Here is a 15,230-nt window from a genome sequence, read left to right on the forward strand (position 1 = left end):
CTAGTGCAGTATTTTCACAACTCGTAAATCCTCGTAGAAGATAGACGGTAATTCTAGAAATGGACATCCTGATAAAAAATCTCCTTCTCTTTATTGGCTTTGCTTGAGAGAATATTTGGAAAAATGCCAAGAGCTTTAATGAAGGTTTTTTTTTCTTACAATTATTCTGTTATTTTTCGTCAAATTTTCCACAATAATATATTTAGTTTGTAATATAATTGAGTGATGGTTACCAATTAAATCCATCTGAAATTTGTATGTAATGTACCATAAATATCTATTATTGTTGATTTTATTCATGTTACTATTACACGTTACGGAAAAGGAATATATCTCATTTGTTCTCTGCTCACTGTATGAGTTTACAATTTATGGCTATTTTAGTTTTTTTTCTTGTGAGATAAAAAAGGAATTTTATTGCATATTTATTTTATTTGATGAACTGCAAAATTAGATTTACTATACAACATTCGACACTGGATTTTTATCATATTCAAACAAACACAAAATCAACATATCCTTAAACTGCAATCCAACCTGTCATTCTAAAAAATCCATGATTTATCTCCTACAAATTATTCCACTCCCACTAGATGCTCCGTTGGTGCAGTCTATAGGGCTGTACCCCATCAACGATGAATCTCTTTAGTCCAATGCTCTGGCTGGAGAACATTTACAGGTATAACGATCGGTAACGAGAAGTGATGAGGTTCGATATTTGTCTTCTCCTCCGACTATTGGCATTGCTGTGCCTGGTTTTGCAGGGTTCATGAAATCCGGCTGATAAGTCCTACCAAGTACTCATTCAATTTTCGAAGATAATCCGTAGAACTTGAATTGCAACTCTAAGTGAGCAAAACATTCGTCAGAGGGTATTTGGTAATTAGGAATACGGTCATCTTCCCTGGTCACCGGCACCACATTGACTGAAATATGGGCAATATCAGGTAAAGTCACTAAGACACTATTCTTGTCAGATGTTCTCTCCACTGTAAGGTAACTTTCCGGGAATTTCCATGGTGATAAATGGCCTTCTGGTATGACAATTACGTTCCCATTGTAAGAGAACCTCATATGGTCAAATTCCTCATCCCAAGTTGCTGTACGTTTGGCCTCAAGAGAAAAGGTTTCGGATCCAAAGAGGACACCGATTGCTTGAATCCAAGTATAATCCCAGGTTCGTCCTGTTGGCCTTAGGCCAATAAACCTGCCATTAATTTGGAAGTTAGAGTCTGATACCAAACTGAAATGCTCATTGCTCTTCCTGTGGAAATAAAACACGATGCCATCACTGCCGATGAATCTAGGATCCAAGCATGCTGCTCCAGGGGCATTGCAATTCGGCTTCCTATCTACAATCTCAAAAACATAAAAAAAAATCAGACATTGTAAGACCTGATCATGGCCCGACCCAAAGGCCCTCTCGAAATGTGAGAGGGTTTGGGCAAAAATATAGGCCCAAAAAATGGGCTTGGACAAAAAAATAAGGCCCATTTAAAAAATAAGTCGGGCCTTGAGTAGGGCATTTTTTGCCCGAGCACGGCTCAGCCAGGCCTGACCCGGATCCACTAAATGACAAAAAAAATCTACTTTTTTAATATTATTTTCTCGTTGTTTTCTCCCTATTTTGCTACAATTATACTATTATGTTGCTACTATTTTGTTGTTATTGTTTGGATATTGTATAAAATATATTTTATTGTTAAATTTTTTATTATTTTAAAGACATTTGTTAAATTTTTTTATTATTTTAGAGATATTTGCTTGTTAAGTTGCATCTATTTTAGTGTTATTTAAGTATACATTTAAAAAAAATTATTTTCAATTTATTGGGAAATATTTATTTTAATGTTTTTAGTATTTTTGATGTATTATATATTTTTTAAAATTATATAAAAATAATATAAAAATTAATATGGGCGGGATGAGTCAGGCCCGGGTTTTAGCATTTTTTATCCGGATCTGGCTTGGGTAAAATTTTAAGACCATTTTCGGGTCGGACTAGGCCCTAGCCTAAAAATGGGCTTAAATTTTTAATTGAGCCGGCCCGGCCCATGCTCACCTCGTTGTACTATTGCTTATAAATTTAAATTTTAGTCTAATAATTAAGTTTCTCTCAAGTTAATTGGACTGTTACATTTAAGTAGAATATGAAATTCTTATACTTATTGAATTAATTACAACTTTGATCCTTGTTACGATAAGTTTTCAAGTGCCCAAACTCAGAAAAGCGTAAGAAAATAAGTAGTCATTGAAAATTGGGCAGCCATTATTGAAAAATGAAAGTAGCTTTTGTTGTAAAATTGCTTAAAATATTATTCCGGTGATGAAGTTTCTCATGTTAGAAATATATTAGGTGTGTTATATCTTTTGATACATTAATAATATTTTTTAATCCACAAGTAATTTTAGAGATACATTATTGTCTCTTTTTTTTTTTTAATATTTTACTCTATTTTTTATAAAATAATTTTTAACTTGTGGAATCTCAATAATTTATACCTAAATCATGTTGTCGTCTATAAAAAGAATGAATTATCTATCTTGTTATCTCAGTTGTGCTTTCGTTGGTAGCTTTGAAAAACTCCATTTCCAGTGACTCAATATCCATAATCAAATGGGTAACACTTTCCTCAACTTAGCCCTTCTCATCATCTTCCAATTTTCTATTAGGGCTACTTTCTCCATGAAATTAACCACCATACTTACAGACCAATCAGCGCTTCTTGCATTGAAAAACCATGTTTACGATCCTGAAAATGTCTTGGAAACCAATTGGTCATCTTCTATCCATGTTTGTAATTGGTTTCGTGTTAGTTGCGGATCCAAGCATCATAGAGTCACAGCTCTGAACCTTTCTGGGTTGGAACTCGTAGGCACCCTTCCTCCCTCTTTAGGAAATTTATCATTCCTTTCCCTTCTTTCCATCACAAATAATAGTTTCCATGGTAGATTACCTGTCCAATTATCCAATCTGCGACGGTTGAAACATCTAAGCTTTGGTAACAACAGCTTCAGTGGAGAAATCCCATCATGGTTGGGATCATTAACTGAACTTCGAAGCGTCTTTCTAGACCATAACAGCTTAAAAGGTGTTATTCCATTCTCTTTAGGCAATTTGTCAAAGCTAGAGATCTTGACTTTGTCTGGAAATCAGCTTTTAGGTTCAATACCCTCCTCCATCTTCAATATATCTTCCTTACAAAAGATGGATCTAAGCAATAATATGCTCTCTGGTTCCATACCCTCTGTTTCGCACGTTTTGCTTTCAATAGAACTCATCAATTTCAACATCAATAATCTCACTGGCCATCTTTCAAAGGATATGTTTGATCATTTTCCGAATTTGAAAGAACTTCACTTGAGTGCTAACATGCTTTCTGGTAGAATTCCAATGAGTTTATTCAAATGCAAAAAGTTACAAGTTTTTTCCTTATCATATAACCAATTGGAGGGGAGTCTACCGGTAGAAATTGGGAATTTGAGTATGCTTCAGAGAGTTTATATTGCTCGGAACCACTTTGAAGGTAATCATACTTACTATTAACTACTTTTTAAAGGGTTTATATTTAATATATAATAGTCAACTACACCTTATCTCCTTGTTGAAACACCTTAAGAATAAATTCAAATAATTACGTAAGCTTTTTAACTTGCTGCATCACATCATTCACTATGAATTTATACGCTAACTGTACATAAGCTTTTTCCTTTTCAATCTCCTTTGAGATCCTAAGATGAAGGATTAGTTAATGAAAATAATAGTTGAGACAAGTTTGAAGATTTGTAAAATTAAATTAGTTGAGTTTGAAAAATATACCCTTATTAATAAAAACACAAAACTTTTGAATTGATGAGAATACTCTTTTTTCTCATCATATTACTAAATTGATATTTAAAAATAATTATAATATTTAATTTATAATCTTTAGATAAAATGCTAAATTAGCCTTATATGCCGTTATTTTAATTGGCCAAATAGGCCCTTTTTTAAAATTTAGAGATTGTGTGAAAATGCGTCAATTGAGAGCCCTTTCTATACAGGTTAAGTCGCATTTTTTACTTTTTTAATATAATTAGTTTCTTTGGTCATATGATTAAATGTTTATGGTTTTGTTATTGAGTCCCGGGTTTGATTCATCTCTCACTTACATTTACATTTTTTATTTCATGCTGTTTTGAGTTTTTATTGTTTTTAATTAATATTTTAACATATTAGCTCTCTTGGCTAAATGGTTAAATAATAATGATTTTATCCTTCACTCCTAGATTCAATTCCTTCTCTTCTAAACATATTTGTAATTTTTATTTCAGGTTGTTTGAAGCTCTTATTTTTAATTAATAAATATATTGTTTTCAATTTTTTATTTTTAATTAATATCTCTTTTATTCATAAAATTAAATAATAAATATATATTTTACATATATCATTATGTTAAAAATATTTGAAATTAATAATTCCTTTATATAATATATAAACATCAGCTAATCTTTTGATATATTATTCTTTATAATATTTATATGTCAAATATTTATTTTCTCTCATTATATTGTAGGTGTAGTGATTTCTAATATTATAAAATGAAATAATTATTTCAAATATAATGATTATTTTATATGTAAAATATTTCAAATACCACCATGTTTATATGTGAAATATTTTAAATAAGCATACAAAATATATAATACTAAAATGTACTACATTCATGATATGAATTGAAAAATAAATATTACACATAAAAAATTATATTTACTAAAAATAATGATACTTTTAATAATTATTTGATTTTATAAATAAAAGAGATATTAATTAAAAATATGAATTAAAAATAAAAATTGAAAATAATATTTTTATTAATTAAAAATAAAAAAGCTTGAGATAAAAATTACAAATGTGTTTAGAAGAGGAGGAATTGAACTTGGGACATAAGGATAAAATCTTTATTTTGTAACCATTTAACCAAATGAACTAATATATTAAAAACATTAATTAAAAACAATGAAAAGTTTAAAACAACATAAAAAAAATACGAATGTGAGTGAGAGAGAATCGAACCGAGGACTTAAGGACAAAACCATTTCAACAAAAATTTTTAACCGTCACAATTAAATTTAATCATTAATTTAGTGTAAATATCTTTTATATTTACTTTCTTATATAGTTCCAAATTTGTATATTATTTTAATATTTTTATGTATTAATTTATTTTCATTATTTTAAAGTTATTCTATCCTCTCAATTATTTTTAAAAATAATTGACCTTTAGTATAAATTAAATTAATTCTAATTTGAACTGATGAAAATACCCTTCATTGTTAATTGTCTTACTAAATTAATATTAGAATAATAATTTATTAATATTATTACGTGATAATAATAAAATAACGTTAATTAAATATTAATTAAAATGATAGTATATTCATGTGAAATTAATAAATTTAGTAATATCTTTTAAAAGCTCTACTTAAAAATAGCATAATATATTATTAAGCAATAAATCTATAAAATAATTGAACGTAATTAGATAATTTTAAATAATAAAATTTCTTCACCAAATTTTTAATTTTTAATTAAATAATTATAATTTTATATATAAATATGATTTTATATAAATACAATAATAATTAATAATTTTAAAATAAATTTACATGACATTAACATTATATATATAAAGATACTATCATTATATTGGTAATCTAATTTATAATAAGTAAATTTATTTATTTATTCTTAATTTATATGTTAAAACTCAAAATAAAATAAATACATTTTATAATAAAATTGAGTATTAATTTTTTATAAATATTAGTTGTATTTAATCGATTCATTTCATTTAATATAAATTTTCACGTAATAAATAGAATGATCCATATCTATTTTAAAATATTTAATATGTAAAATTACATGTAATACATGTGACACTAAAACTAATACAATGAAAAGAAGAAAATTTAATGTAAATATTAAAGCAAAATTATAAGAGGAAGATATTTTTCTGGAAATTCAAATCCTAAATGGACCTTTATTCCATTAGTATTGAAGTCTGCAATAATGATGCTTCATTTAATCTATTGCAATATTGTGGAAGAATTCTAAATTTGATGTGCAATTTTTTTCTTGTAGGTGAAATTCCAAGACATATTGTGAACCTTACTCTTCTTAGTGTGCTGGATTTTCCCGATAATAACTTTACAGGTAAATGGATAGAAGAGAAGTAATTTTTAGTTATGAAAGTTATTTCATCATTATCTTTATATTTTAAATTTCTTTCAACTTTCAATCTAAAAATTCCAATTTAAAATTACAAGATATTTTAATATTTGTAATACGTTTATAAAAATATTTTAAAACACCACCAGTGTTTAAGATACAAACTCTATTTTTCGATTTTTATTTGATAAAAATTATGGCAGGCACAATACCTCATCAAATTGGCAACCTACAGAATCTTGAGTACTTGCATTTGGGAGCCAACAATATTGTTGGTTCTATTCCTCCCGCAATATTTAATATTTCAACCTTGTCGATCATTTACTTGGAATTAAATCAGCTATCTGGCCGTCTTCCACCTGACGTTGGCCTTTGGCTTCCGAACCTGGAACAGTTACATCTTGATATAAATCAACTTGTCGGCTCATTCCCAATGTCTATTTCCAATGCCTCTCAGCTTACTAGTCTTGATATATCAAGTAATTACTTTTCAGGGACCATTCCTGACACTCTTGGCAATCTAAGAAATTTAAAGAGACTCAACTTGGAGACTACTAATTTAAGTTCCTCAGGAATGAGCTTTCTCTCTTCATTGACAAACTGTCGAGGCTTGGAAGTCTTGTATTTTGGCGACAACCCACTAATCAGCGGTAAACTTCCGGGTTCCATAGGGAATCTCTCAAGTTCTCTCCAAAAGTTCTATGGTCCTATATGCAACATTAGGGGTAGCATCCCAAGTGGATTTGGAAACTTAAGTCGCTTGATAAGTATCTCTCTATCCCATAATAAACTGACAGGAATGATTCCTACTACAATTGGAGGATTAAAAGAGCTTCAAAAGATTTCTCTTCATTACAATAAGTTGGACGGACCCATTCCATCTGATTTATGTCATCTAAAGAAGCTGGCTTTTTTGTTCTTATCAAGTAACAAACTTTCAGGACCAATACCTGCATGCTTGGGTGGTCTCATTTCTTTAAGGAGTCTATATCTCGACTCCAATATGTTTTCTTCGACAATGCCTTCAACCTTGACAAGGATCAGTGATCTTCTCATCCTGAACTTGTCCTCAAATTCTCTAAGTGGTCCAGTGCCAATTGACATTGGTAAGTGGAAGGTTTTGACTAGTATGGATTTGTCGAATAATCAGTTATCGAGTGATATCCCAATTGGAGTTGCAGATCTCCAAGACATGACTTATTTCTCCTTATCCAACAATAGAATCAGAGGTTCTATTCCTGAGTCATTTGGTGACTTGTTGAGTTTGGAGTTCTTGGACTTGTCAAGAAATAATCTTTCCGGTCAGATTCCCAATTCTTTAGAGAAGCTTCCTTACCTCAAATATTTCAATGTCTCTTTCAATAGACTTCAAGGAGAAATTCCTAAAGGAGGATCATTCGGAAACTACTCATTCGAGTCGTTTACAGGGAATGAAGCATTGTGTGGTGCAGCTCAACTTCATGTTCCAAGTTGCAAAACTAGACCTCTTAGAAATTCCAAGGTGAGGACAAAGCTTATAATATTTGTAGCACTACCAATTGCCTCTGCAATATCAGTGGTTGCTTTAATTATCATTATCTTACGAAGAAGGAAGAGAAAAGACAGATCGACAGCTCAAGAAGACTTGACACCTTTAGGAACATGGAGACGAATTTCATACCACGAGCTTCATCAAGCTACAAATGGATTCAGTGATAGGAGATTGCTTGGTAATGGGAGCTATGGTTCTGTATATCAAGGGACTCTCTTAGATGGGATGGAAGTTGCAGTAAAGGTATTCAAGTTAGAGTTAGAAGGAGCTTTTAAGAGTTTTGATGTTGAATGTGAAGTTCTTCGCAACATTCGTCATCGAAACTTAATCAAAATCATCAGTAGCTGCTCTAATGATCTTGATTTCAAAGCTTTAGTTCTTGAGTTCATGCCTAATGGGAGTCTTGATAAATGGTTGTATTTCAACAACCATTTTTTAGATATCTTACAAAGGTTAAACATAATGATAGATGTTGCATCCGCGCTAGAATATCTCCATCATGGTAATGCAACGCCTGTAGTTCACTGTGATTTAAAACCTAGCAATGTTTTGTTAGATGAAGATATGGTTGCACATTTGGGTGATTTCGGGATTGCAAAACTCTTGTGTAAAGAGGATTCAATGATACATACCATGACAATGGCAACTATTGGGTATATAGCACCAGGTGATACTTCTAATTCTAATCCAAATTTTTTTCTTTACAATGCAAGTATAGGACGTGGATAACAGAAGCGATAATGTGTTAGAAGTTTGAATTTTAGACGTATTGAAGGTCTCTTTTTAAGGAAGCAATTAGATTAAACCCAATATTAAATATAGCATGGAAACATATAATGTTTAGATATTTTATAGCATTTTTTATTATCAAGATATCATTGGATATTAATGATGTTCTTTTAAATTTATATACAGAGTATGGAATTGAAGGAATTGTTTCAACAAAAGGTGATGTCTATAGTTTTGGTATTCTTATGATAGAAACCATCACGAGAAAAAAGCCCACAGATAAAATGTTTGCAGGGGAACAGAATTTGAAGATTTGGGTGAAAGAGTCAATATCATCTCCACTAAATCAAGTTGTAGACACCAATTTGTTGTGCACTATTGGGAGCAAACGTTCAGCAGCCAACAATTGTGCCTTATCCATTTTGCATGTTGGCTTAGAATGTTCATTAGAGTTACCAAATGAGAGGCCTAATATGAAAGAGATTGTTAGGAAGCTAAACAAAATCAAAGTGAAGTTTTTAGAGGATATTGAAGGGGTTTGATGAAGAGTGCATTTGTTAATTTGACTAAAATAGATATAAGCTTTATTTTTATTCAATGTCTTTAATAAGTATTTATCAAGATACTTGGAAATTTTACTCATTTGGAAGTAATGTTAGTTCAGTTGATATAAATATTATAGGTTTATTAATTTGATTCTCTATCGAATCCTTCATTGGACTTTAGTTTTAGCTCTTTTATATATTGATTAGAAGTTACCTAGCAAAGGTTCCATTGATGAACAATGATATTACAAGCAACTATCTTAATGGATTTATTCCATGGACTTTGTCACAACTCCTCGTCCCAAGTTTTTAAGTACATTTTTTCCCTTTCCTTTTCAATTAGGTGTTTTATTGGTGCTATTTGATCATTTAGCCATCCATGAAATTGTTTTTCTATGTGGTATTCTATAACTACTTTAAATCATTTTTGGGGAACCATCTTAGTATTCAAACCTGAGGAAATCGGTGATATTACTACACTTGAATGTCTGTAAATTATGGGGGGGGGGAAAAAAACTCTATCCAGCTAAATAAATTTGCCAATGATCCTTACTCTTTTGATTAGACCAAGACAAAACAAATGTTGAATAATATGAATATTAAAACAATTCATCCAACAAGGGGTAAGTGAGTCCATCAAATCAAGATTACTAGATTCAGTGAATAGTTTGTTAGAGTATGCCCAACCAATTATGAGATGATTGTAATAATATACCCATTTTACCTTGTTATTGATATAATACCTTGTCATTGTTATTTCAGCTTCTTTTTATGTGTATATAAATAAATTGATTAATAATAAAGTCCTAAGAATGATATGATTATTCTTAAAAGGTCCTTAGTCAAGTATTATTGTAGGCTTGAACAATAATAATGCATTGAGACTAATGTGTAGTTGATTGGAAATGTATGTTTTTATGTTACGCTTTTACGATAATGCTTTGTAACCCTATTTCGGTGATAAATACGAGTTAGGCGTGTTACAAGTCTACTCAGAATATCAAAAAATATGATATTAATGGACTATGCAAGTGAGACTTCCATAACTTGTGTCCAATCTAGATATTAAGGATAAAGTGATATAATAGATGAAAAAATTGTCACTGAAAGGCTATCTCGAATCACGACTTCTTGTAACTTAGGTAGCAATAATGCATTCCTAGATACCACTCATTGCTTGTAATATTAGAAACATTCTAGTATTACTACTAACATTATAAGAGCCTACAGGGTCACACCCTATAGTTGAAGTGAACAAAATCAAAATGCAGAGGCACGGGCGTGCGTCTAGGCCGTGTGACTCACTGTTTACGATTTAGGACCACACGGACTAGAGACACGGGCGTGTGTCTAGGTCGTGTGACTCACTGTTTACAAATTAGGATCACACAAGCAGACGAATGAGCGTGCATGACACACGGCTGTGTGTTATAGGCCGTGTGGCGTGTAGATAAATCTAGAACTTGTCTTTGAGGTTGTAAGTGTTGTCTAAACAAATATTGGTCTTCATAATTGTATAATGTATTTATGATCAAAATTAGATTGTATGAGTACTATATGATGCTTTGAGACTGAGATATGAATTATATAAATTTATACGTACTGTGATGATTGTTAATGATATTGCTTTGTATTACCTACCTATTAATTAATTCAGAATAACTGTACATATGTTGCCGACATCTAAATCTGCATTTGCATTGGTTGGGAATTATATGAAGGAGGAAGTAAATTGTTCTGATTTAGTGGCTCAGCTACGATTTATATGTGAACCTGGCGTTTTGTCACTATTTGATTTGGTAGCTAGTCTGGGTCTCAATAAACGTGTCGTACTGACACTATATGGTGTGTAGGGTTGGATGGGTGTTAAATGCCCTTAACGGTATGTTGGGATGGTCAAAGATGGTGTGTAGCAGATGAGGTAGGAATAACTGTATGTATTTTTGACCTATTCTGTATCTGACTGGAATTGTTTTTGTCATATAACTGATATGTTAAATCTGTACTAAATGTTTTTTTGATTCTGACAAAAACTTGGATTTCGAGAACTATTTTTATAATCATGCTTAGTTAAATTTATTTCTGTCATGCACTGGATTCACAACTCATTTCGTTGTTGACTGAATTTCAGGTGGTTCACAGACTTGAACAAGTCAGTGTTGTGGGAGCTCAGTCAATCTGCTTTATCTTTCCTTTTGATTATACTATTAGTAATTTCAGTTTTCTCTAGTAATATGACGTTTTAGGAGGATTGAATGGTTGATTGATTGCTATTATTGTTATAATATGTTCAGTGTTTTTAAATGTTTGCATTTATAAATGTTGGTTTCCAGTATCGACAATGTAACCCTTTGGACTTGGTTTAAATGTCTAGGCTGGGCTTAGGGTGTTACAAACAACAACAACGATGCAAGGAGCTTGTCCTGATGAAACAACGAGGCTTCAAGATTTAACACCAGCTGGCCTTCTTGATTCGGCACAAAACGAGGTGGAGGCGGAAGAGATCCATTGACAAATTCAGTGAGTTCATATCCTTCTATTATGAGCTTGATGTGTTGCTGCCACTAGATGAAATTTCTTTCATTGAGCTTAACTATATCATGTTTAGGAAAACATTGCTCTAAGCGAGTCTTACTAGATTCAGAGTAAACCGAAGGTGTTGGATCATGTGCAGGTGGAGAATTGGCATAATTGGCAGAGACAGAATCAATGGAATGAGCCATGAGAACGGAGCAAGAACACAGTTCCAGGATCTAGGCGAATGATATCATGAAAGTGTATGAGACAACATGGAGAACTATGATTGATAAATGAATATTTTTACATTTGAACTATAGTGTATATTGCATACTCTTGATTATTGTTAATGCACGTATTTATACTCAGCTATATAGACTCAACTACTACTAACTAAATGTTAACAACCCTACTAACAATCTGAACTACCTAACTGATTTACAACTTCTTCATATACTCCAACAGATGGAAGAATCAATATCATCTTCGCTAAATCAAGTTTTAGATACCAACTTGCATAACAGTATTGGGAGGAAATGTTTAACAGCTGACAATTGTGCCTTAGCCATTTTGCAAGTTGGCCTAGAATGTTCAGTAAAGGCTCCAGATGAGAGGCTTGATATGAAAGAGACAGTTACGAAGTTAAAAAAGATTAAAGTGAAGTTATTAAAGGATATTGGACGGGTTCGATGAAGAGGCAGTTATTAAAAATAAACTTATGTTTTGTTTGTGATTTATGTGGTTTTTATCTTTTGTTGTTTCCGTGACGACATATGCAAGTCTTTTAATTCATGTATGTCTTTTGCCTTTTGGTAATGTGTTTTGTAGTATTGTTCTCTCTATTATTAATAAATCCTCTTTGATTTAGCAAAAAAATAAATAAGAAGTAAACATGGGTTATTGGCTGATGGTTAGGACATTCACCATCTAAGTGTGATCTAAGTTCAAGTCATACTAATTGTGTAATTGTTATGGATTTTTTTTCTTTTTGTAATTCATCAAAAAAAAAAAACACGGATATGATTTTGTTGGCTTGGTATATGCTTTTCATTTAGTTTTCTTTTAATAAAGCAAGTAGATCATGCAAGTCTAAAGGTGTAATTTACTTAGTCGATATGAGAAAATCATTTTATAGATTCTTTCCACCAAATTATCTATGGTTCGGTCCAATTAAAAGAAGATATATCATCTTCTTCTTTTTTCATATCATATGTACATTTGGACTAAATTTCTAAATAAAAATGACGTGTCTTCTTTTAATTGGATGAGACCGTTAATAACATGTTAGAAAGAATTAATAAATGAATTTTTCAATCGACACAAATCAGAAAAGATTATAACTGAGTCCTTACATAGGTTTGATCATAATCCATAAATTTAATATTAAGCTACCTATTATTAAGTATTCATTACAATACTAAGCTACCTATTATTATTTATTAAAATGTTATCATAATCCATAATTATATTCAATATTCAACTTAGAAAAGCGGTATATTTTGCATTAACACAGTGACGCTGATATGATTACACGACATGAAAAATTATTTAAAAAAATAAAATGGAACACTAATACAATATGAATACCCAAACATATCAAAAGTTATATTAATAAAATATTAGTATTTGATAGATTGATAGTGTACTTTTATTCCACAAAATAATTTCAAAAATTGTCATGCATGTTTTTCTTTTAAATATTTATTTTATAATATTTTACTATACTCATATAAAACGCTTATCAACGCTCTAACCCTACTTATGGAGTCTAAAAGCTCCATTGCGAATTTATCAAATATTAACTTCTAAAAGTTTATATAATACATCACAAATACATTAAAGGACACATGTTAATTAGAGGTGCTCATGGGTTGGGTCGGGTCTAAACATGATATTAACATACTTTATGCTTGTCCAAGTTAGGCTCGACCCAAAATTTGGGCCTAAAATTTTGCCCAAACTTATCCATATTTGTAAAAGACTAACCCAAACTCATTTTAGATACGCCCATATTATTTTTAAATTAAAAAAACATTTATATTATATTATTTTATATTTAATAATTTTATAAAATTTTATTTATTGAAATTTTTATATAATCATCTTAACATTATTTTAATGTTTACATTAGAGTAGTATTATATATTTAATATAGGTTTATTTTTAATGTATTTTAAATTACATATATATATATATATATATATATATATATATATATATATATATATATATATATATATAACATAACATGAAGTAATATAAACTTAAAACTGGTGGGGTTGGTCCAGGCTCGAGTCTTGAAAGTTCAAGTTTGAGTCCGACTCATATTTTAAACTAACCTAATTTTTTTGTTCAAATTCTATTTTCGAATATAATATTTCTTTCCGAACCCTCTCAAATTTAAGACGAATAACTTGGCAGATGAACTGATGTAACGTTAATACATATCCAGAAGTTTTGTGACTTTTCATCCTCTGCCCTAATAACTAAGGCCTTTAATCAAAATGTCCATCTTGAGAACACTTGGGCCCATTTCTGGCCACATTTTACAAGAAGGAATGATTAAGACCTTCGAGTTATATGGTAAAATATATCTTTTGAATTATCAAATTTTAGTTAGAAAGAGGCTTTAAGTGCTTTGGGATTAGCATTTGAGTTAGTGTATAAAAGAAGTTTTTTGCAGGCAATTTACAGAGAAAAGCCATTTTTTTTAAAAAAATACCGAAATAGATCAATTATTTAATTATTTACCAGAATGGTCTATTTTTCGGGAAATCGCGTCCACGTAAGCACGATGTCAGGGTACGCGTCAGGAAACCGCGGCCACATCATCGCGAGTTGCTGACATGGCCGCGATTTAGGCCCGCGCATGAACAGTGCTCCAATGATAAAAAATTTGACCGTTGCCCCCCCAATGGTAAAAAAAAAAACTATAAATACCCCTACCCCTTATTTATTTTTTCACAAACTAATCCTCTCTCATATTTACTCTCCATTTCCTTCCAAAATTCTCTCAAATCCATATTTAATTTCAATTTCCTCTCAATTTCCTTTGTTAAAATAAAAAAAATTCTACGATTTCATCAATGGCCGGATCATTGACTCGTCTTGATAAGCATCACATATCGGTGGAACAAATGAAAATGGTAAGTGTTAAATTTAATTTTTAAATATTATTTAAGAATTTTTTTATTTATGCATTTTTAGATAATTATTAATTTATTATTTGTTATAAAATTCTGTAGATCGGGTATTGGAATGCAATATCCAGAATATGCATGGTCCTCCATCACCGTTGGTAGAGAACTACCTACGGGAAGCGGGTTTTTGGCACATGGCGACGGTAGGCCGGGGATGCAAGTTGTACCCGAAACTAATCAGTGCGTTGATCGACAGGTGGAGACCCAAGATGCACACATTCCATCTTCCATATGGAGAGTGCACTATCACTCTAGAAGATGTCAGTCTGCAATTGGGATTGCCGGTGGACAGGTACCCAGTCACCGGGTCTGCCCAACTAGCGATTGAGAGGCAGTGTGCTACGAGTTTTTGGACGCTATTTCGGAGAAAATGGAGGGAGGTAAGGTCGAGATGGGCTGGTTACGTGACACATGCCCTGATCCGGATGAAGATTCAACCAAAATTGAAAGAATCTGATATGCTCGGGCATACATTCTTCAATTAATTGGAGGTTATC

The 15,230-nt window shown here is 31.2% G+C and overlaps 1 protein-coding gene and 1 pseudogene across 1 annotated transcript; one reads left to right on the plus strand and one right to left on the minus strand.

The window, feature by feature from the left end:
* Positions 1 to 561: 561 nt before the first annotated feature.
* LOC105786667 (uncharacterized) lies at positions 562 to 1,403 on the minus strand (annotated as a pseudogene).
* A 1,153-nt stretch (positions 1,404 to 2,556) lies between these two features.
* On the plus strand, positions 2,557 to 9,230 carry LOC105776951 (LRR receptor-like serine/threonine-protein kinase EFR). The gene is made up of 4 exons (XM_052630256.1): positions 2,557 to 3,527; positions 6,125 to 6,196; positions 6,415 to 8,409; positions 8,658 to 9,230. Exons 1-4 carry the CDS (start codon positions 2,618 to 2,620, stop codon positions 9,011 to 9,013), a joined length of 3,333 nt encoding a protein of 1,110 aa, XP_052486216.1. The 5' UTR covers positions 2,557 to 2,617; the 3' UTR covers positions 9,014 to 9,230.
* Positions 9,231 to 15,230: the final 6,000 nt, after the last annotated feature.

Source organism: Gossypium raimondii, chromosome 1, assembly GCF_025698545.1.
Source record: "Gossypium raimondii isolate GPD5lz chromosome 1, ASM2569854v1, whole genome shotgun sequence".
NCBI classification, from domain to species: domain Eukaryota; kingdom Viridiplantae; phylum Streptophyta; class Magnoliopsida; order Malvales; family Malvaceae; genus Gossypium; species Gossypium raimondii.